General features: G+C 42.5%; 1 protein-coding gene across 6 annotated transcripts in view; it reads right to left on the reverse strand.

Annotated features, from left to right (window-relative positions):
* Positions 1-11,993: 11,993 nt before the first annotated feature.
* Positions 11,994-21,807, reverse strand: part of LOC139247340 (T-cell-interacting, activating receptor on myeloid cells protein 1-like) — a 28,114-nt gene continuing 18,300 nt past the window's right edge. For 4 of the 6 annotated variants that reach the window (XM_070871620.1, XM_070871622.1, XM_070871625.1 and 1 more), the window contains 3 exons: positions 18,872-19,177; positions 17,230-17,337; positions 11,994-13,754 (listed from right to left, as the gene is read on the reverse strand). In XM_070871620.1, the coding sequence (XP_070727721.1) occupies positions 13,678-13,754; positions 17,230-17,337; positions 18,872-19,177 (491 nt within the window). In that variant the 3' untranslated portion in view covers positions 11,994-13,677. The remainder of the gene's footprint in view (positions 13,755-17,229; positions 17,338-18,871; positions 19,178-21,807) is intronic. The other 2 variants (XM_070871621.1, XM_070871624.1) reach the window with 2 other exon arrangements.

Genomic DNA, 21,807 nt, shown 5'->3' on the forward strand with positions numbered 1-21,807 from the left:
TCGTACAATGCACAATATAAATGCAAGTCCTTTATTTATTTATTTGTTGGTTTGTTTGTTTATTTATTTATTATTGTTTTATTATCTATCCATCTCTCCATCTATCTATCTATCTGTCTAATATCCCTTCAGCATATAGTAAGCAGTGCCTTGAAGCAATCACATACAATAGCAGTGCAGTCTAGTGAATTACACACAAGCACAACAATAAGACTTATTGCTACATTATTCACAGGGCAGTTGATTCCAACAAATGCCGCCAACAACGCAATTAATTGGAAGCTCTTTGGCTCCTTCGCAGAGACATAATGCATTTGGTAGACGCCCCCCGCCCCGCCCCCCCCCCCCCCCCCACACACAAAAACACAACCCTCTCTCTATATATATATATATATATTATTTATATATAAGATATATATATATATATATATTTATTTATTTTACTATTTATAGAGAGAGAAGGATCTACCAAATGCATTATGTCTCTGAGACGGAGCCAAAGAGCTATGCATATAGAGATGAAAGATTTATGTGTATATATATATATATATATATATTTATAAATAGTGAGAGCAGGGAGAGATGGAGAGAGACATTCATATATGATCTACAGAGAGACGGTATGGACACGATGGGCAGAATGGGCTCCGTCTGTGCCATTGTTACTCTATGCCTATGGTGGTGTTGCTGAGGAATTGCAAGCAACAGCTTTTAGCAGAGCTTTCAATTGTCACAGGAAACAGATTAAATTTAGCAATGACGGAATCAAGCTTGCACTAACTGCACGCAGCAGATGGGTCAGCCCAGAGAAGACTTTGAGTAATTATTCTGTTGCTGTATCTAGAGGACCACGATTGCTCAGTTAATTATCTCATTCACAAATTAATCTAAGGCCTCTATCCAAAATATGTCTATTGATCAGTTATCCTCCAATCTCATAATTATTTATCCTCAAATTTGAAATTCCTTTCCAAAGGATGGTTTTCAAAAAGCTTTGTATTTAGTACTTAAAGCCTAAAGTTTCACTTCTTTTCCCAAGGACAGACATTGATTAACAACTTAACAACATTAAAGTTAGGAGCAGAAGTAGGCCATTCAGCACTTCGTATAAGCTCACGGCTGATCTTCTACCTTAACCCCACTTTCCTGCACTGTCCCCTCATCCCTTGATTCCCTTAATATCCAAAAATCGATCCATCCCTGTCTTGAATATACTGAAATACTGAGCATCCACAGCTCTCTGGGGTAGATAATTCCAAATGATTCACCATCCTCTCAGTGGAGAAATTACTCGTCATCTCTGTTTCTTATTCTGAGAGTGCGACCCTGGTTCTCCCTGTATCTACCCTGTTAAGCCTGCTCAGAATTTGGCATGTTTCAATGATATCACCTCTCATTCTCCTAAACTCTAGAATATATAGGCATAACCTGTCCAATCTCTCCTCATAGGACAATTTCCACCCGCCCCCCATCCCATAAATCAGTCTGGTGAACCTTTGTTGAATTGCCTCCTAAGGGAAGGAGAACAAAACTGTACACAATACACCAGGTGCGGTCTCACCAGGGCCTTACATAAGTGCAGTAAGATGCATTACTCTTATACTCAAATCCTCTTGCAATAAATGTCACATTAATACCTAGATGTTCTGGTTCCACGGATGCTGGAAGTCTCGCCAATCTGTAGGACCAGATGGTGAGTGTCAGCAAGATCCTGGTTAGGTTGAGGGCTAAATAGTGAGCAGCACTCTAATGGAAATCCCCTGCTCTTCTTTGAATAACTCTGTGGGATAATTTGCATCCACCTTACAGGACGGAAGGGGCCTAGGTTTAACATCTCACATTAAAGGCGGCACCTCAGATCGTGTGATCCCTCAGGAACTGCACTGAAGTGTCAGCATAAATTTCACGATTAAGTCTGTTGTGCAGGAATTCTCACATTGGGCCTCTACTCAATGGAGTTTAGAAGATTGCGAGGTGATCTTATTGAAATATATGCGATCCTGAGAGAGCTTGCCAGGGTAGAGGCTGACGTTTCTCCTCATGGGGGAAACTCAATCTCGGGGACATAGCTTCAGAATGAGGGATCGCCCAGTTAAGACGGAAATAAGGAGGAATTTCTTCTCTCAGAGGGTCATTAATCTGTGGAATTATCTGCCACTGTGGAATCTGGGTAATTGAATATATTCAAAGCTGCGACAGACAGATTGTTGACTTACAAGGAAGTCAAAAGGGAGCAGGCACAGATGTGGCATTGAGGCCAAGATCATATTGGATGGCAGAACGATCTTGAGGGGCCGCATGGCCTACTCCTGCTCTTATTTCTTAGGTTCCCATGTTCTTATATTCTAATTCACCCCACAAGTTTATGGTTAAGATACAAGAGTGCTAAGATCTAGCCAAAGCTGACACCGAGGATAGACCTAAGTTCTTCTCTTGCCTACAACTATTACGGTGTTAATATATTACTAAAGCAAAGTAAAGATGACATCCCAGGGCATAATTCTACATGAATGAAATTGGAATATGAGAATATAAAGGAGCCAATATATTATTATTATGCACAAGATTGAATGAAAACGAGAGCACAGTGTGAACAACAAAGCTACTTTATTCGGGAAAAACCAACTTGAATGAAATAAAAGGGATGGTGAAAAACGGGAAGAGAGATTGGCAGTTAAGTCGGTGAACGAACAATGGGGGATATTTGGGAGAACAAAGAGACACATTCTCAATTATGTAAAGCAAATGAAGTAAAGATTGAGCATTTTGGATTAATAGGGAAAATCAAGGACATCATGTTAAAGCTTTAGAACAATAACAAGGAAGTTATATTCATGGTGAACGTTCATAAATGACGTAAGCCTCAGCGAGGGTATTGTGTCCAATTCGGGCACCGCATTTGAGGAAGCGAGCCAAGGCCTCAGAGAATGGTTCCAGGGATGAGGGACTTCTGTTATGTGGGGAGACTGGAGAAGCTGGCATTGTTCTCCTGAGAGCAGTGAAGGTTAAGGGGAGAGTGACCAGAATGGTACCAGGGATGGGGGACTTCAGTTATATAGGGAGACTGGAGAAGTTGGGATTGTTCTCCTTAGAGCAGAGAAGGTTAAGGGGTGAGTGACCAGAATGGTACCAGGGATGGGGGACTTCAGTTACATGGGGAGACTGGAGAAGCTGGGGTTGTTCTCCTTAGAGCAGAGAAGATTAAGGGGTGACGGGGGGGCGGGGGGGGTTGGTGGTTGCTGAAGGCATTACAAATTATGAGTGGTTTTGATAGAGTAAATTAATAGAAATTGTTTCCACTGATAGTAAGGTTGATAACCAAAGCACACGGATAGACGATAATTGAGAGAAGGACCGGCAGCAGATCAGAGGAAGTTACTCGCACAAAGAGATTTAGAAACCTCGAGCCATCCCACACAAAACGCTATGGATGCTAAGTTAGTTAGGGATGTCAAGTGTATGATAGAATCATTTTTGTTGTGTAAGTGTGCTAAAAGCTGTACAGCAAAGATGGGTAAAAGGAACTGAGCTTGAGATCATCCAATGGATTGGATGTCGAAACTGTCTCGTGGGGCTGACTGGCCCCATGTTCCAAGTGTTGCAATGTTTCATTTCTTCATTTCTGTTCTATGTTTGGCACATGAACAGATCAGAGACATAACCAACGGTATTATCAGGCCCACCCAGTAATTAGCTGTAAATTTCCCTGCACCTATACATTCCTTAAGTCTTTTTTAAAGAAATAGTACTGTTTCAAGTAATAGTTTTTTGGGGATCAGCAGAAATAGTTTTCATTTTATGAAATCATATACGTGAATAAATCAACAGAGGCCATTTTATATATATATATATTTATGTATATATATATATATATCTGCCTACTCTCTCTCTCTCTCTCTCTCTCTGTCTCTCTCTCTCCCTCCCTCTCTCACTCTCTCTGTCTCCCTCTGTATATATATATATATATATATATATACAGAGAGAAAGAGAAAGAAAGAGAGAGATTCATAAAAATTTACATATATACAGAACAAGTAAAAAATTAACCCGAGAATGAATACATTGTTTAAAAGGTATCGATTGATATCGAGAATAGATTCAATGGCATTTTCTCTCAGCAACTACTTGAGTTTCTACCGCTAATTTATTAGAGGGGTGTTATTTTACAAATTACAGCTTCTGTGAAGCTGATCTATCTACAAAGAAGACAGCGGGGGAAAAGATGAGTCAATAATCTTAGCTGTTAGTTTAGGCCATGTGGGTACAGAAATTTCACGTCTCTATCTGCACTGCCCTGCACAGCGCCATTTGTATTAAAAGGAACTAGAGGTGTTTCTGAGACACTGCGAGGCAGCAGTTCCAGCAGAGCTGTCAATTACCAAGGAACCCGCCAGAATTAGCAATGACTGACTCACGCTTGCTCTCACTGCAGGCATCTGGTGAGTCAACCCAGTGAAGAGTTTGATTAATTATTCTGCCTCTGTAATTCCAGGATCACTCAGTCAATTATGTCACTTCAAGCTTTAATCTCAGACCTCTACCCAAGATATACATGTTGATAAATAATTCCCCAATGTGTTTTATCTGATAGTCATTGACAATCCCTCACCAAACAGATGGATTTTCAAAATGCTTTTATTTGTTTTGGCTGAGGGCGGAATAATGACCTGGTCATCGGTGCAACTCCCCTGCTCTTCTTCCAATAATTATGTGGAATAATTTACATCCACCTGAGGGGGAAGACAGTACCTCGGTTAAACATCTCATACTAAAGATGGAACCTCTGACAGTGCAGCGCTCCCTCTGGTGCTTTTTGCCAATTGCACTAAGTGTGGAGCCTCTTTTTATACAGGCAGACTGCCTTCTGTGGGGCAATCGAGTAATTGTCCCCAAGAAGGGCAGAGAGACCTTCATCAATGACCTCCAGATCCCACGTGTGGTGGCCCGGTATCGATGCGGACTTAAAGTCCTGCATTCACAGATGTAATACATGCTCGCAGTTAAGCAATGTACCCAGGGAAGTGCCGCTAAGTTTATGGTCTTGGCTCTCCAAACCATGGTCTAGGGTACATGTCGACTATGCAGGCCCATTCTTGGGTAAAATGTTCCTTGTGGTTGTAGACGCGTACTCCAAGTAGATGCAGAGGATATTTCCGCTCATGGGGGAAATTAAAACTAGGGACATAGTCTCAGAATAAGGGGCCGCCCATTTAAAACTGAAATGAGGAGGAATTTCTTCTCTCAGGGGGTTGTAAATCTGTGGAATTCTCTGCCCCAGAGAGCTGTGGAGGCTGGGTCATTGAATATATTTAAGGCGGAGATAGACAGATTTTTGAGCAATAAGGGAGTAAAGGGTTATGGGGAGCGGGCAGGGAAGTGGAGCTGAGTCCATGATCAGATCAGCCAAGATCCTATTAAATGGCGGAGCAGGCTCGAGGGGCCAGGTGGCCTACTCCTGTTCCTATTTCTTATGTTCTTATGTTCTTATGTTGTAGACCTCTAGCCAGTGGAAACAGTTTCTCCTGATTCACTCTATCAAACCAATTTATAATGAAGAACACTTCTATTTAAACACTTTGCCCTTCTCTGCTCCAAGGAGAATCGTTCTTGCCTGTCTAGTATGTCCACATAATTGAAGTACCTCATCTCTGTTTGCATTCTTTTAAATTTCCACTGTATCCGGCCTAAGCCCTTATAAAATCATAGAATCATAGACAATTACGACACAGAAGGAGGCCACTCGGCCCATCGTGTCCTTGACCCTGTCGAAAAAGAGCTACCCAGCTTAATCCTACCTCTTAGCACTAGGTCCGTAGCCCTGTAGGTCACAGCTCTTGAAGTGCACATCCAAGTACTTTTTAAAAGTGATGAGGGTTTCTGCATCTACCACCCTTTCAGGCAGTGAGTTCCAGACCCCCACCATCCTCTGGGTGATTTTCCCCCCACATCTCGCCTCTAATCCTTCTACCAACTACTTTAAATCTATGCACCCTGGTTATTGACCCGTCTGCTAAGGGAAATATGCCCAGTTTATCCACTCTATCGAGGCCGCTCATAATTGTATACAACTCAATTAAATCTCCCCTCTGCCTCCTCTGTTCGAAAGAAAACAAATCCAGTCTATCCAATCTTTCCTCATAGGTAATATTCTCCAGACCAGGCAACATCCTCGTAAATCTCCTCTGTACCCTCTCCACTGCAATCACATATTTCCTGTGACAAGAAATGCACGCAGTACTCCTGCTGTGGCCTAACTAGTGTTGTATACATTTCGAGCAGAACCCCACTGCTCTTACATTCTATGCCTCGACTAATAAAGAATTAAAGCATTCAATATGCCATTTTAACTTACTTGTCGACCTGTCCTGCTACCTTTAAGTATCTGTGTACATACACTCCAAAGTCCCTCTGTCACAACACACCTCGCAGGGTACTCCCATTGATTGTGTATTCTCTGCATTGTTCCCTTTCCACAAATGCATATCCTTACACTTCCTTTGCATCCTTGGTAAATTGTGTTGTCCAGACTTGGATAAAGTGCACCAGCTGAGCCCCAAACGGTGATTTGTAAAGGTTTCACATTACTTCAATATTTATGTACACTACTAATGCCACTATTTAGAATCTCTGTTATCCCGAATGCTTTTTACCTGCCTTATAAACTTATCCTGCCAACTACAAAGATGTGTGTATGTGAACCTTCAGGTCTCTCTGTTCCTCCGACCCCTTTATATTGTAGCAATTAATGTCTATCACCTCTTCTCATTGTGACTACCAACATACGTCACTTCATGGCATTAAATTTCAGCAGCCATGTGTCTGCCCATTAGAAATCATACCCAGTAATCCTGGTCGTTAATATATAATACAAAGAGCAGTGGTCTCAATAACAGACCCATGGAGAACATCACAACACACATCCCTCCAGTGTGCAACAATAAGCCTTCATCTCTTCTATTTGACCCTGAGACATTGTATCCACTCTGCCATTGCCTCCTTAGCAATATGTGAGACATGAATGATTAGCTCCCAGAACTGTGCAAGTAACATGCAATAAATAGCAACTGAATGTCGTGGGTGAAAAGGAGTGACCCGGATACAGTAACAGGATCAACATCACCCCCAAGCAATTTATATGTCTTGTTTTATGGGGTAAGCGAATACATGTTTTAAGGAGAGGTAGATACAGGGTTATGGGGAATGGGCAAGATATAGCGATCCCGTATTGCTGCAGTAAACAACCAGCAGAGAGACGGAGAGTGAGAGCGAGACAGTGAAAGAGTTAATGAGAGAGAGAGAGAGAGAGAGAGAGAGTGAATGAGAGTGAGTGAAGAGAGACAGAGTGACAGAGAGAGAGATGGGGAGAGAGTCAGAGATGGAGAAACCGAGAAAGTGAGAGACAGAGAGGCAGACAGACAGAAAGAGAGTGAGACAAAGAGGGAGTGAGAGTGAGATAGAGAAAATGAGAGAGAGAGACAGAGACAGTGTCAGAGTCAGACACCGAGAGAGATACAGAGACAGAGAGAGATAGAGACAGAAAGTGACAGAGAGACAGAAAGAAATAGATACAGAGAGGTAGACAGCGAGGGAGAGACTGAGAAACAGAGACAGAGACATATCTGAATGGCGTGCTTGAGAGCTGCACACTTCGAAATGTGCAGAAAAGACAAAAGAAGCAATATCAAACGAAATAGAAAACACCTTAAACAGATTCAATGGTGACTGTGCTCAAGAATACACTGGGGCAGTGTCACACTGGTACAGTGTGGGGGCTGTATCCTGGCAGGAGGGGAAATGCGGCAGTATCAAGCACTGAGAGACGCAGACTGTATAAACGCACTGTCAGTAAGATGTTCAGATTATTCAAACAAAACGCAATCGGATTCCATGCATGAGTATTTTTTTTTAATGCCCGTGAGTCGATTTTGTAATACAACGAACTTAAAATAAGAATATGAGTGACTGATATGATATTGGAGCACTGTATAATATCTGCTTCACTATAAAAGCCACGTTGGGCTGCTAAAGATGACAGAAATGTTCAGGCTGGGTTTCTTTCCTCTTGAACAACGAAGGCTGAGGGGGGACCTAATAAAGGTCTTTAAAATTATTAAAGGTTTTGTTAGAGTGGACACAGAGAGAATGTTTCCACTTGCGGGGAAGAGCATAACTCGAGGCCATCATTCGAGGATAGTTACCAAGAAACCTAAAAGTTCTTTACCCAGAGAGTGGGAAAAACGTGGAACTCGCTACCACAGGGAGTGGTTGAAGCGAATGGTATAGATGCATAGAAGGGGAGGCTGGACAAGTATATGAGAGAGAAGGGAATAGAGGGTTATGCTGATAGAGTTATAAGAGGAAAATCGGGAGGAGGCTCGAGTGAAGCATTAACTCCTGCATTGACTGGTTGGGCCCAATGGTCAGTTACTGTGCCGCATCTCCGATGTAATCTTATGTAATACTATACAAGTTACAGTTTACCATTCCTGTCCTTCAATGTCCTTCTCCTCCCTCCAGGCCGCTGCCCCTCGATAAATGATTCTCTCGCCTCCGATTTCTGTAGCTTTTCTGTTCCTTTCCCCTTAAAACACATCCTGGAACCGCAATGTTGCCAGTAGACTGAACTGAGGCTGAGCAAACTGCTGGAAAGCTCACGGTTAATGAGCAGGGATCATGATTAAGCTGAGGTTACATTGCGACTCACATCAGGCAGTGGTGACACTGCAGTTCGAGTGCCACCTTCTGCGTGCAGAGTGCATTAACTGTCAATATTCACAATGTTAGGTGGCATGGTCAATGGAAGGGTCACATCTCCAGGCACAAGGCGCAGGGAAACGTCAAGGTCACAGTATGATCAATTCCCTCCTGGGTAACGGCCTCTTACCACTTCCCCAGTTGCGGTTTCCAACCTTAGCACGCTTCTGTTTAACATCCTGCTATGGGTGGAGTTATCTGGCCGGTGAGGCAACAGACATGCACTCAGTCATTCCAGAAAGGACATATTGTGGTCAATGCGGTCAAACAGTTTGGATAATTCTACTGCAGACTTGCCACCTTTTGAAAAAAAACTTTCAGCAATTTAACTGTTCCACTCCCGAATTACACTTGGATTGTCCTTCTCAGTATACAGAATTAATCCAGCTGCGTCTACCCGTGATCTTACCAAAATAAAGGTGCATGCAATTCAAAAGAGTCAACTGATATACCATCCATAGCAGTTCGAACAAGTGGTCTCCTTAGAATTTATTCCAGTCACTTTAACATCCGAGTTGCCAACGAGATGGGAGCGGGTACTGTACTGTTATTGCACTGACTTAGCAACCTGAATATCATGGCAGTGGGATAAAGTCACGTTATTCGTTGCTACAGCCGGGATATTGACCAATCTGGAGCCTTTTATGTGTCGAGTGCAATCAGCGTTTCCTTGCTCACCCTTGGAGTGAATCGAATTGGCTGAGGACTGAAAAGTGTAATGGTGGGGGACCTCAGAAGGAGATCAACAATGTTCATTCACTCGGCATTTCCGGATGAAGATCATTGTGGACACTTCAGCCTTATCTTCTCTGTTCACGTGCTGACCTCCACCTTTATTGTGTTGGATGTTCATGGAGCCTTCTCTTCCCTCAGTCCCTCAATGGTCCCTCACCATTGAGAACTGGATGTTGGAGGGCTACAAATCTCCGTTGGATGTGGAATCCCTCCCCTTGTGTTCTTTCTCTCACTGCCCGTTGTGAACAGACTGGGCCTGCTCGGTCGGCGATGTAACAAGGAGCCACTCTTGCTAATGGACAATCAACCCCCGCCCCCCCAGCCAGAGTACTTTCTTTGTCCTTGCTCTCCCCAGATCTTGCTCTAAGTGGGATTAACATGGAGCAGTATTGATCCATCAGCTGATGGAGGGCAGTCGGGGGCAATCAACAGATTATTTCCTTTCGTATGTTTGACCTGAAGTGACTTCGTTGAGCTGAAGACACTGTTGATGACTCCCAGGAACACTCTCTACGACTGTATTCCGTTTTGTCCCCCTCTCTGGTTGATCCCCCCTGTTGGTGGGACAGATCATAATCAACAATAAAAAGAGCAAAGTACCATGGATGCTGGAATCTGAAATAAAGAACAGAAAATTCTGGTAATACTCAGCAGGTCATGCAGCATCTATGGAGCGAGAAACAGAGTTAATGTTGCAGGTCGATGACACCGTCAGAACTGGAAAAAATTAGAGGTGTAACAGATTTTAAGCAAATGTAGGAGCAGGGAAAGGGGGGGATGCAGGAAAGAAGAAAAGGGAAGGACTGTGATAAGGTGGAAGGCAGGAGAGTTTAAATGACAAAAGGGAATGATGGTGGGAGGCAAAGGGAGATGGTAATGGGATAAGTTAAGAAACAAAAGATGTGTCTAGTTGGGGTAAAAATGTAGATGGCAGAATCATCAACAGCTGCTGTGGGAAAAAGAGAAAAACAGAAAAATATAGTGGCAGAAGTTATGTTTTGAAATTGTTGAACTCGATATTGAGTACAGAGGCTGCCTGGTGCCTAAATGATGCATGAGGCGTGGTTACTCGTAACCAAGAATGGTGAGGGAGGAATCTAGAAAGTGTGATTCTGACGATATGACTGTGTCGGACTGATAAAGAACTATATTTTGGGAGAGTTCTTTGGTATCAGGTAGTGAGGAGGCCTTTGCGGGATCCGACTGGGCTGGGTGTGCCCTGTGTCATGTCTTGCTTCGATGCGTGTCCCAGCTGTATGTTCCATCATGCACACTTATCTGTTTGCCTTTGCTGCGCTTTTATTACGCTGTGATTTTCTCTGCCACTTCAGAGGGAAGGTCAGAGTCGATGTGGGACAGGATTTACATGTAACCCAAACCGGTGAAGGAGGCAGGTTCCCCTCCCTAATGGACACTGGGCAATCTTGCTCACGTTAGCAAACAGTTACCCGTGTCAGGATAAGGGAACATCATTTGATGTTCACCTCAGACAACAATTACATAAAATTACATGAAATTAACAGAATGAAACTGGCCCATTCGGCTCCAACAGGTTTATGCCAGAGTTTATGACCCGCACGAACCTCCTCCCACCCTACTCCATCTAACTCTGTCAGCATATCCCTCGAATCCTTTCTCTCTCATGTTCTACTCCCGCCTCCATGTCAATGCAACTTTGCTATTCGCCTCAACTGCTGCACGTGGCAGGAAGTTGAAAGTCTACAGGAAAAGATTCACGTGATGTAATTCACTCTTACTCCTAAGGGAGATGTGTTCAACTCTAGCAAACATGAGTTCATCATTTAAATTTACAACAAAGACTTAACATAGTAAAACTTTTCAAAGTACTTCACAGGAGCGTTGTCAAACGACATTTGACACCGAGCCACATAAGGAGATCTTAAAGCAGATGACCAAAAGCTTGGTCAAAGAGGTAGGTTTTAAGAACCGTCTTCAAGGGGAAAGTGAAGTAGAGAGGCGCCGATTGCTAGACAGGGAAATCCAGAGTTTTAGGGCCTAGGAAGAGCTATCAATGGTGGAGCAATTAAATTCAGGGATGCTAAAGAAGGCAGAATTAAAGGAGCACAGATATCTTGTTGGGCTTTAGGGCTGGGGGAGATTCCAGAGATAGGGAGGGGTGAGACCATGGAGGGACTTGTGAAAAAGGATGAGAATTTTAAAATCGAGGCGTTGCTTAACCAGGAGCCAATGGAGGTCAGCGAGCAGAGGGGGTGATGCGTGAGCGGGACTTGGTGCAAGTTACGACACAGCAGCCGAGTTTTGGATGAACTACGTTTACAGAGCGTAGGCCAGCCAGGAGTGCGTTGGGATAGTCAATTCTAGATGTTACAGAGTTTACCACTTCTTCCTGTTATTCAGTGATCAGCCTCCCCATGCATATTAACACTAAAATCTGTTCTTAGTGCTGACGTTTAGAAGCCGGAAACAGTTCCTGCTTTGCATATCTTACCTTAGAAAGATTGAACCGGATACAGAAATCACTCGGTGAGCAAAGGTAATTTATTTGTGAAATGTTGAGACATGACACACAGCGGAGATTATATACGTCACATGTATCATATATATCAATGCAGATTCTATTTTCATTCCATAGAAACAATTTGAAACAAATTATATTTATTTAGCAACTATCACGGCCCCATGGAGCTGCCGTGTACTACCAATTACAACGATTCTGAAATATGGTCCCGAGAGCACTGTAGAGAAACGCGACACCCCATTTGCTCACTGCAATGTCCCACAAATAGCAAAGAGATAAATGATAAGACAATCGTTTTCAGGGATGTTTGTTAAGAGATCAATGTGCACCAGAATAGCCGGGGAGAACTACCCAGCTTTTAATCGACTAGCGTGATGGCATTTATTCCCTCCAACTGAGAGAGCGACCAAGACTTTGGTTAACCGAATTCTGAAATATGCAATTATATAGGGCCCTGGTAAGACCGCACGTGGAGTATTGTGTACAGTTTTGTTCTCTTTAGCTAAAGAGGGATAGTCCTGCCATAGAGGGAGTGCGAGGAAGGCTCACCAGACTGATTCCTGGGATAGGGGGATTGTCCTATGAAGAGAGATTGAGCAGACTAGGCCTATATCCTCCAGAGTTTAAAAAAATTAAAGGTGATCTCATTGAAACAGACAACATTATTACAGGGCTTGACATGTAGATGCAGGAAGGATGTTTCCCCTGGCTGGGGAGTCTGTAGCCAGGGATCACAGTCCCAGAATAAGTGGGCCGCCATTTAGGACGGAGATGAGAATACATTTCTGCACTCACTGAGTGGTGATCCTTTGGAACGATCTACCCCAGAGGGCTGTGGTGTGGAGGCTCAGTCGTTAAATATAATCAAGAGAGAGATCGATAAATGTTTGGATATTAAGTGAATGAATGGCTATGGGGATAGTACAGGAAGGTGAAGATCAGCCATGATCTCGTTGAATGGTGGAGCAGGTTCGACCGGCCGAATGGCGTACACCTGCTCCTATTCCTTCCGTTCCTCTGTTCTCACCTCTCATTTGAAACACTGCGTCTCCAAAAGAGCATCCCCCAAGTGTCAGCCTGCATTATGTGCTGACGTCTGTGCAAGTGTTCTACCAATGAGCCCAGGCTGACACTTCAGCTCAAAGTTGATGTTCCCAAGCATCAGAATAATAAGCTCAGGGCAGGATCAAGGCAGTCCTGCAAACTATTCAGCTCAACTGCAGGAAGACACGTTAGATTTACTCCGATTATAATGTGCAAACCAACACGAATTGCTTAAGAGATGAGATAGCAATGATCATCTGAAAGGCAGTTCCAAGAAATGAAATCATTCAATGAACCTTAACCCTGCACATTTCCAGTGCTAAGATTGTTGTTCAGTATAAGCCTGTGTTAATGGTAGAATTTCTCAGAAAACTCATCAACGAAATTGCGGCAATAAGGCACATCATCAGCACTGTATCATCAGCATCAGACCGCCCTGAGAGTCCGGGTACACTCGGATCTTCTGGGCTTCTGGTAAAGTCAGTGTAAGGTGCTCAGTCAGGAATTGTCGCTGTAGCCAATATATTAGAGAGAGAACATCACCAAAGCAGACATGGCTGTCCTTTAAAAGAAACAAATACGTATTCTGCAGGCAAGTAATCTCTTCTGCGAAATTTAAAAAAAAACACCTTTGAAACAGCGAATCAACCCATGGACATAGCCACCATGCTTTGTCTGCTGCGGCGGTCTGGCGAACACATTTTATCCAATGTCTCCTTTCCTGTATACGAAGCAAACATAACATTGCATTAGTAGAATGGAGGATAATTGTTGCAGGGTTTCTTAATAGCTTGGGAAGTCCTGTAATATTGACGAAAGGGACATCTGGGGTCAGGGACACGTCAGGAACATTCCCGATCTGGTTCCTGCCCACCTGCTCCTCTATAGAAGTACAACTTCAAACTTCTCATGTAACACAACATTGGTGATTGTAGATAATACAGAGGAGGACTGCAATATATACAGGAAGATATTAATAAACTTCCACATCTGGTGTGTAATTATACACTATATATGTGTGTGGTGGTAAATAGTGTTAGAAAGCAGAAAGAGGGTACACACTCCTTGAAAAATAAGTGTCTAAATGCTGCAGAGGAGGAATAGGACATGGGGGAAATAGACAAATCATAATATGGTGGAATTCTGCATTAGGATGGAGAATGAAATAGTTAATTCAGAGACCATGGTCCAGAACTTAAAGAAGGGTAACTTTGAAGGTATGAGGCGTGAATTGGCTAGGATAGATTGGTGAATGATACTGAAGGGGTTGACTGTGGATGGGCAATGGCAGACATTTAGAGACCGCATGGATGAACTACAACAATTGTACATTCCTGTCTGTCGTAAAAATAAAAAAGGGAAGGTGGCTCAACCGTGGCTATCTAGGGAAATCAGGGATAGCATTAAAGCCAAGGAAGTGGCATACAAATTGGCCAGAAATAGCAGAGAACCCGGGGACTGGGAGAAATTTAGAACTCAGCAGAGGAGGACAAAGGGTTTGATTAGGGCAGGGAAAATGGAGTACGAGAAGAAGCTTGCAGGGAACATTAAGATGGATTGCAAAAGTTTCTATAGATATGTAAAGAGAAAAAGGTTAGTAAAGACAAACGTAAGTCACCTGCAGTCAGAATCAGGGGAAGTCATAACGGGGAACAAAGAAATGGCGGACCAATTGAACAAGTACTTTGGTTCGGTATTCACTGAGGAGGACACAAACAACCTTCCGGATATAAAAGGGGTCACAGGGTCTAGTAAGGAGGAGGAACTGAGGGAAATCCTTATTAGTCGGGAAATTGTGTTGGGGAAATTGATGGGATTGAAGGCCGATAAATCCCCAGGGCCTGATGGACTGCATCCCAGAGTACTTAAGGAGGTGGCCTTGGAAATAGTGGATGCATTGACAGTCATTTTCCAACATTCCATTGACTCTGGATCAGTTCCTATGGAGTGGAGGGTAGCCAATGTAACCCCACTTTTTAAAAAAGGAGGGAGAGAGAAAACAGGGAATTACAGACCGGTCAGCCTGACATCGGTAGTGGGTAAAATGATGGAATCAATTATTAAGGATGTCATCGCAGTGCATTTGGAAAGAGGTAATATGATAGGTCCAAGTCAGCATGGATTTGTGAAAGGGAAATCATGCTTGACAAATCTTCTGGAATTTTTTGAGTATGTTTCCAGTAGAGTGGACAAGGGAGAACCAGTTGATGTGGTATATTTGGACTTTCAGAAGGCTTTCGACAAGGTCCCACACAAGAGATTAATGTGCAAAGTTAAAGCACATGGGATTGGGGGTAGTGTGCTGACATGGATTGAGAACTGGTTGTCAGACAGGAAGCAAAGAGTAGGAGTAAATGGGGACTTTTCAGAATGGCAGGCAGTGACTAGTGGGGTACCGCAAGGTTCTGTGCTGGGGCCCCAGCTGTTTACACTGTACATTAAAGATTTAGACGAGGGGATTAAATGTATTATCTCCAAATTTGCGGATGACACTAAGTTGGGTGGCAGTGTGAGCTGCAAGGAGGATTCTATGAGGCTGCAGAGCGACTTGGATAGGTTAGGTGAGTGGGCAAATGCATGGCAGATGAAGTATAATGTGGATAAATGTGAGGTTATCCACTTTGGTGGTAAAAACAGAGAGACAGACTATTATCTGAATGGTGACAGATTAGGAAAAGGGCAGGTGCAAAGAGACCTGGGTGTCATGGTACATCAGTCATTGAAGGTTGGCATGCAGGTACAGCAGGCGGTTAAGAAAGCAAATGGCATGTTGGCCTTCATAGCGAGGGGATTTGAGTACAAGGGCAGGGAGGTGTTGCTACAATTGTACAGGGCCTTGGTGAGGCCACACCTGGAGTATTGTGTACAGTTTTGGTCTCCTAACCTGAGGAAGGACATTCTTGCTATTGAGGGAGTGCAGCGAGGGTTCACCAGACTGATTCCCGGGATGGCGGGACTGACCTATCAAGAAAGACTGGATCAACTGGGCTTGTATTCACTGGAGTTCAGAAGAATGAGAGGGGACCTCATAGAAACGTTTAAAATTCTGACGGGGTTAGACAGGTTAGATGCAGGAAGAATGTTCCCAATGTTGGGGAAGTCCAGAACCAGGGGACACAGTCTAAGGATAAGGGGGAAGCCATTTAGGACCGAGATGAGGAGGAATTTCTTCACCCAGAGAGTGGTGAACCTGTGGAATTCTCTACCACAGAAAGTTGTTGAGGCCAATTCACTAAATATATTCAAAAAGGAGTTAGATGAAGTCCTTACTACTAGGAATCAAGGGGTATGGTGAGAAAGCAGGAATGGGGTACTGAAGTTGCATGTTCAGCCATGAACTCATTGAATGGTGGTGCAGGCTAGAAGGGCCGAATGGCCTACTCCTGCACCTATTTTCTATGTTTCTATGTCTATGTTTCTAAATAGCATGACAGGTAAACAAGCGAATAAAAAGCAAACAAACAACGGCGATGTTCTTTTCCGGGGGAATAGAGTTCTGTTAAAATGGCATTGGACCTTGTTTAGAGCACACTTGGAGGACTGTGCACAGTTGTGGTCTCCATTTTATAATATTGATATAGAGGCATGCAATAGGTATTAGAATGATACCAGAACCGAGAGGTTATCAAGAATGATTGATCAGGAGATGTTTTGTCTAGAAAAGTAAAGACTGAGGGTTTACCTGATAGAGGCCTTTAAATTTATGGAATGGTTCGATAGGTTAGATGTAGACTTTGCACTTATGGATCAGAACATTATTTTGGGCATGAATATAAGATAGTCACGAATAAATCCTATAAGGAATTAAGAAGGAACTTCTTACACAAAAGAATGGTTCGAATATGGGACTCGCTATCACAGGGAGAGGTTCAGGCAAATAGCACAGTTACATTTAATGGAAGGCTAGATATAAGCAATAGGGAGAAAGGAATATAAGAATATGGTTATGGGCTGAGCTGAAGATGGGTGGGAGGAGGCTGGTGTGGATATAAACACCGGCACGGATCTGATGTACCGAATGGCCTGTTTCTGTGCTGTAAATGCCATGCAATACTACGTGACTGGGTGTGTGCTTTTATCGAGCAGGCTCTGTATTAAGGATAACGATGTGGGCATGTCCTTTCCACAGAGTTCTACACAATAAGTCAAAACACAGGTGAGAAATCTAACACCAGCAACTGTATGTAATGTCTTACCTTGGGGAGACCTTGCACTAACAAGATGTTGAACAATGAATATCACCATCACAATTACCACTAAGGCACCGAGGCAGAGCCGGATTGCGGTCACCATGAGATATTGTTCTGTGGGAGAAGCCAAGATCATTGTAGCTCGTTGTGAGCACGTCTTAACTTAGTAATTAACGCTTCCAAAGTCAACTCAAAATGGAGGTGCATCGTAACTTTAATATTTATGCCATAACATTGTTAACACCCGCTGGCAGTTTCTCTATTGTAACATGAAAATAACCCCAGTAATAACAATTTAAGTTCAGGTAATCATTGTGGGAGTTTAACAGTTTTTCCTTCAAAGTGTTTAACCCATTCCTTTCGAACATATTGATGAATGGTGGGAATCTTTATTAATGCATTTATGATGAACTTAAACATGGTCATTGAAGCAATTGCTGGTATTGTTTGTGTGTAGTAAATTTTGACGAATTTTACAGCTTGCTCAATGCTAATTAGGTTTGATTCTGTTCTCACTTATTTATAGTCTTGTTGTAACTTTGCACACGTGTGTCACCGTGGCAGTACTGGGGACACAAAGGTAAGATTTAAGGCCGTTAACTGTGCACAGATTAGGCCTGAACTCGCTCTCCACATGGGTGAGGACGAGCTGCACACATGTCCGGTTTAAGTATGTGAAGCATGTTAAGAATTCTCTTGACAGATGCACCACATCCTACACTAAAGGGCGCTTATGAACGGAGAGATGAACTTTATGCCCAGCAAATGTCATTCAATTCTTACGCTGGTAACAGCAGGTGTAAGTCCTGCTCTTATCAGTCGTAAGACTTTTAAACTACAGAAAAATACTTTAAAAAAATAATTTAAATATTCCAAATCCTGTTGAATAAGGTAAGTCTACTTTTAGACTTTAAAATAAGTACATTTATTTTTCAAAACATCCATTTTTTGTTTTAAATAATTAATTAAATTCTATTTTTATTAATTTGAAACATGTGATGGTTTTTTGAAAAGTTATTCTCAGTGTTTCTGTAATTTGGGAGGATATTCCCATTCAAACTTATGCTGGTTCGAAACGTACGGAACTCACATAAATTTGAATGGGGATTCTCACAACCCTGAGAGGTTGGTCTGGCCCACGTGATCACATCGATGACGTATTGCGACCCAGCGTGAGATATTGTTCTGTACGAAGCCCGTACACTTCTGGGCCAATAACAATATTGGTCACAAATGGAAGAGCTTCAGTCCATCCATTTAACCGCATTGACAGTTTGCAGCCAGCCGCTCCCTGGTATGTGTGCTGTCTTCGTGGACCAACGCAGAGAGGGTGGACAATGAAATCGGAAGGTACCTGGAATTTCTACACCTGTAAAGCGAGTTAAATAACCCACACAGCGCTGATAGCGTGACATGTGTCTGTGGATAACGAGCAGAGGGTTTAGCTTCTGCAGGCTATGCAACACGAAGGTAAAGATTAAGACAGGAGATCAAGAACCGGCCCCAGTTAACCATTTCAGGGAAATTCGTGAATCTCGATTGCATGTTAAATGGAATTGGCCACCTATATTAACTATATATGAGCGAAACTGTCAGACATTGAGATAGAAGAACATACAACCTGTTTTTGATATGTTTTGGTCCCTACCTTTCTCAGTAATCGCCACGTCTTTGCTGAACGGCGAGTCTGTCGAACGTCCAACAACCTCTGTTTGATATCGGCAACTATAATTTCCTCCAGAGCCTTCGCTTCGGGTATTTATGGTGAAGGTCACAATCTGCTCACCGCCGGTCACAGTACGAGACTGTACAGGGTTTCCTTTGCCATCTTTGTACAAGTGAAATGTCCCCCCTCCAGAGCGAATGTCACCTTTGCAGGAAATGGCCACATTGTTTCCATTTGAAGCAGTGCCGGAATCTGGGTCCATGTAGATAGTCGGCACCAAGAGACTCTCTGTAACAAAAGTATTGTATGCAATTGTGCTGCAAATCTCGACTGATTAACTTAATAGGATGCTTTTAGAACAAAATCTGTCCGATTGCACCTCATGTACACATGGAATTTCGTTATTACCCAAAAGTTAAGGATGGCGGGAGAGCGGTTTAAACCAGGAAGTACTGATTCTTTCTTTGGTTCCAGGATATTCCGTTCATTCTGTTTTTATCTGCTTTCAATAATGAAAATTGTGTAGCCACTTACCGCACGTCTCCATTCAATCTGCACAAACTGACCTTCCTTTAGCTCAACTCTTCAATTGCCTTCCCATTCTCAGGACGATATTTTTCTATCGGATTTCAATTGATAGATTTGAAAACTACGGAAGTTATGCTAAACCTGCATCGGTACTTGGAAAGACCACACTTGGAGTACTGCGTACACTTCAGGTCTTCATATACCTTGGTTAGACGACACGTGGAGTATTGTGTATAGTTCTGGTCTCCATATACTTTGGAGAGATCACACTTGGAGTACTGCTTACAGTTCTGGTCTACATATATCTTAGACAGACCACACTTGAAGTACTGCGTACACTTCTGGTCCCGTTATACCTTGGTTAGACCAAACTTGGAGTACTGCGTACAGTTATGGTCTACATATAGAGTTGTTAGACCACACTTAGAGCACTGCGCATAGTTCTGGATTCCGTATACCTTGGTTTGACCACACTTGGAGCACTGCGTACAGTTCTGGTTGCCAGATTATAAAAAGGATACAGAGGCACTGGAGAGGGTGCAGAGAAGAATTACAAGGTTGATACCAGAAATACAAGGGTACAAATATCAGGAAAGGATGAACAGGCTGGGACTCTTTTCTCTTGAAAAAAGAAGGCTGAGGGTTGACCTAATAGAGTTCTTTAAAATATAAGAAGTTTTGATAGAGTGGATACTGAGTGGATGTTTCCACTTGTGTGGAAGAGCATAACTAGAGGCTATCAACATAAAATAGTCACCAAGAAAACCAATCGGGAATTAACAAGAAAATTATTTTCCAAAGAGTGATGAGAATGTGGAACTCGCTTCCACAAGAAATGATTGAAGCGAATAGAATAGATACATTTAAGGGTAGTCTAGACAAGCATATGAGAAAGAAGTGAATAGAGGGTTATGTGGATAGATTTAGTTGAAGAAAGACGAGAGGAGACTCGAGTGGAGCATAAAGACTGGCACAGACTGGCTATGTAATCCTATGATTTTTTTGGCATATGTAACTAAATTTATTAAAAACTAGGCCCATACTCACCCATCCCAAAGTACCATGATAGTTTACTTTCTTAATTGCCTTAGTCATTCGTTTGGAGATAAGGGATCTGATGTGACTGTTGCTACAGTAGCTGAGATTGCAGCAACACATATAACGTTAGTTGTAGTCACCAATTAGAGCACAGTATTAACATCAGTGTAGTGATTACAAAATGAATGAATAACATCCCTGATCTCTCAGCACGTAAATTTACTACACATTCTTTCTGAACATGAATTTGATATGTTACACCATATATATGGTGTAACATATATATATATAAATTTACAGGGAGAAATTACACAAACTAGTCGGGTATTCCCTGGAATTTAAAAGGTTAAGGGGGGATCTGATCGAAGTTTTCAGGATATTAAGGGGAACAGATAGGGTAGATAGAGAGAAACTATGTCCGCTGGTTTGGTATTCTAGGACATGTGGGCATAGTCTAAACAGTAGAGCCAGACCTTTCAAGATGGCAATTCGGAAACACTTCTACACACAAAGGACAGTAGAACTTTGGAATTCTCTTTGGCAAACGGAAATTCATGCTCGATTCATCGTTAATTTTAAAACGGATATTGAGAGCTATTTATTAACCAAAGGTACTAAGGGATATGGGCCAAAGGCAGGTATCTGGAGTTCGGTCGCAGATCAGCGTGATCTCATCGAATGGAGGAACAGGCTCGAGTGGCTGAATAGCCTAGTCGTGTTCCTATGCTCCAAATGTAACTCAGTTAATTCGGTTGCTGAAATGTGTTCATGTTTAGTTATTTCAGTGCGCAGAAAAAATGTGGTTAGCATCAGTCGAGAGAGAAAGAGAGAGCGAGAGATATATATTACACTTTGCAACTGCCAGTGCTCAAGATTGAAGTAAGGCTGACTATAGTTGGCCTACTATAAACATGTAACCACATATTATTGCAGGCGACATGAGAGGTTGTTGATGGACAAACAATGTAAATTTGTGTGGGTATGAATCGGCTGAAGGACTGTGCATTGACGGGAAACTAGCGAATCTTGATGTACGATAAATGTGTGCGTATGAATTGGTGAAGGAAAGTGCACGGCCCGGAAGCTACAAAATAAGGACAGGCCAATTCCAGTTTGATAAAAAAAAGAATACTGTATAAAAAATAATGTATTTTGTTACAGTTTGAGAAAAAGAGAGAAACTTATTTAATGTATGCCTACACTCGGAACTGCTGACAAACTCTGCTTATAAACTGCATTATACTCTGAAGAAATTATACTCTGCGTTCAGGTTATTTGTTATGTAAAAGTAGAAAACAATAAAGTGATTTATAACCATAACCATTGCTACTGAACTGAACAACAGAAAACTG

The sequence above is a fragment of the Pristiophorus japonicus genome, unplaced genomic scaffold, assembly GCF_044704955.1.
Source record: "Pristiophorus japonicus isolate sPriJap1 unplaced genomic scaffold, sPriJap1.hap1 HAP1_SCAFFOLD_270, whole genome shotgun sequence".
Taxonomy (NCBI): domain Eukaryota; kingdom Metazoa; phylum Chordata; class Chondrichthyes; family Pristiophoridae; genus Pristiophorus; species Pristiophorus japonicus.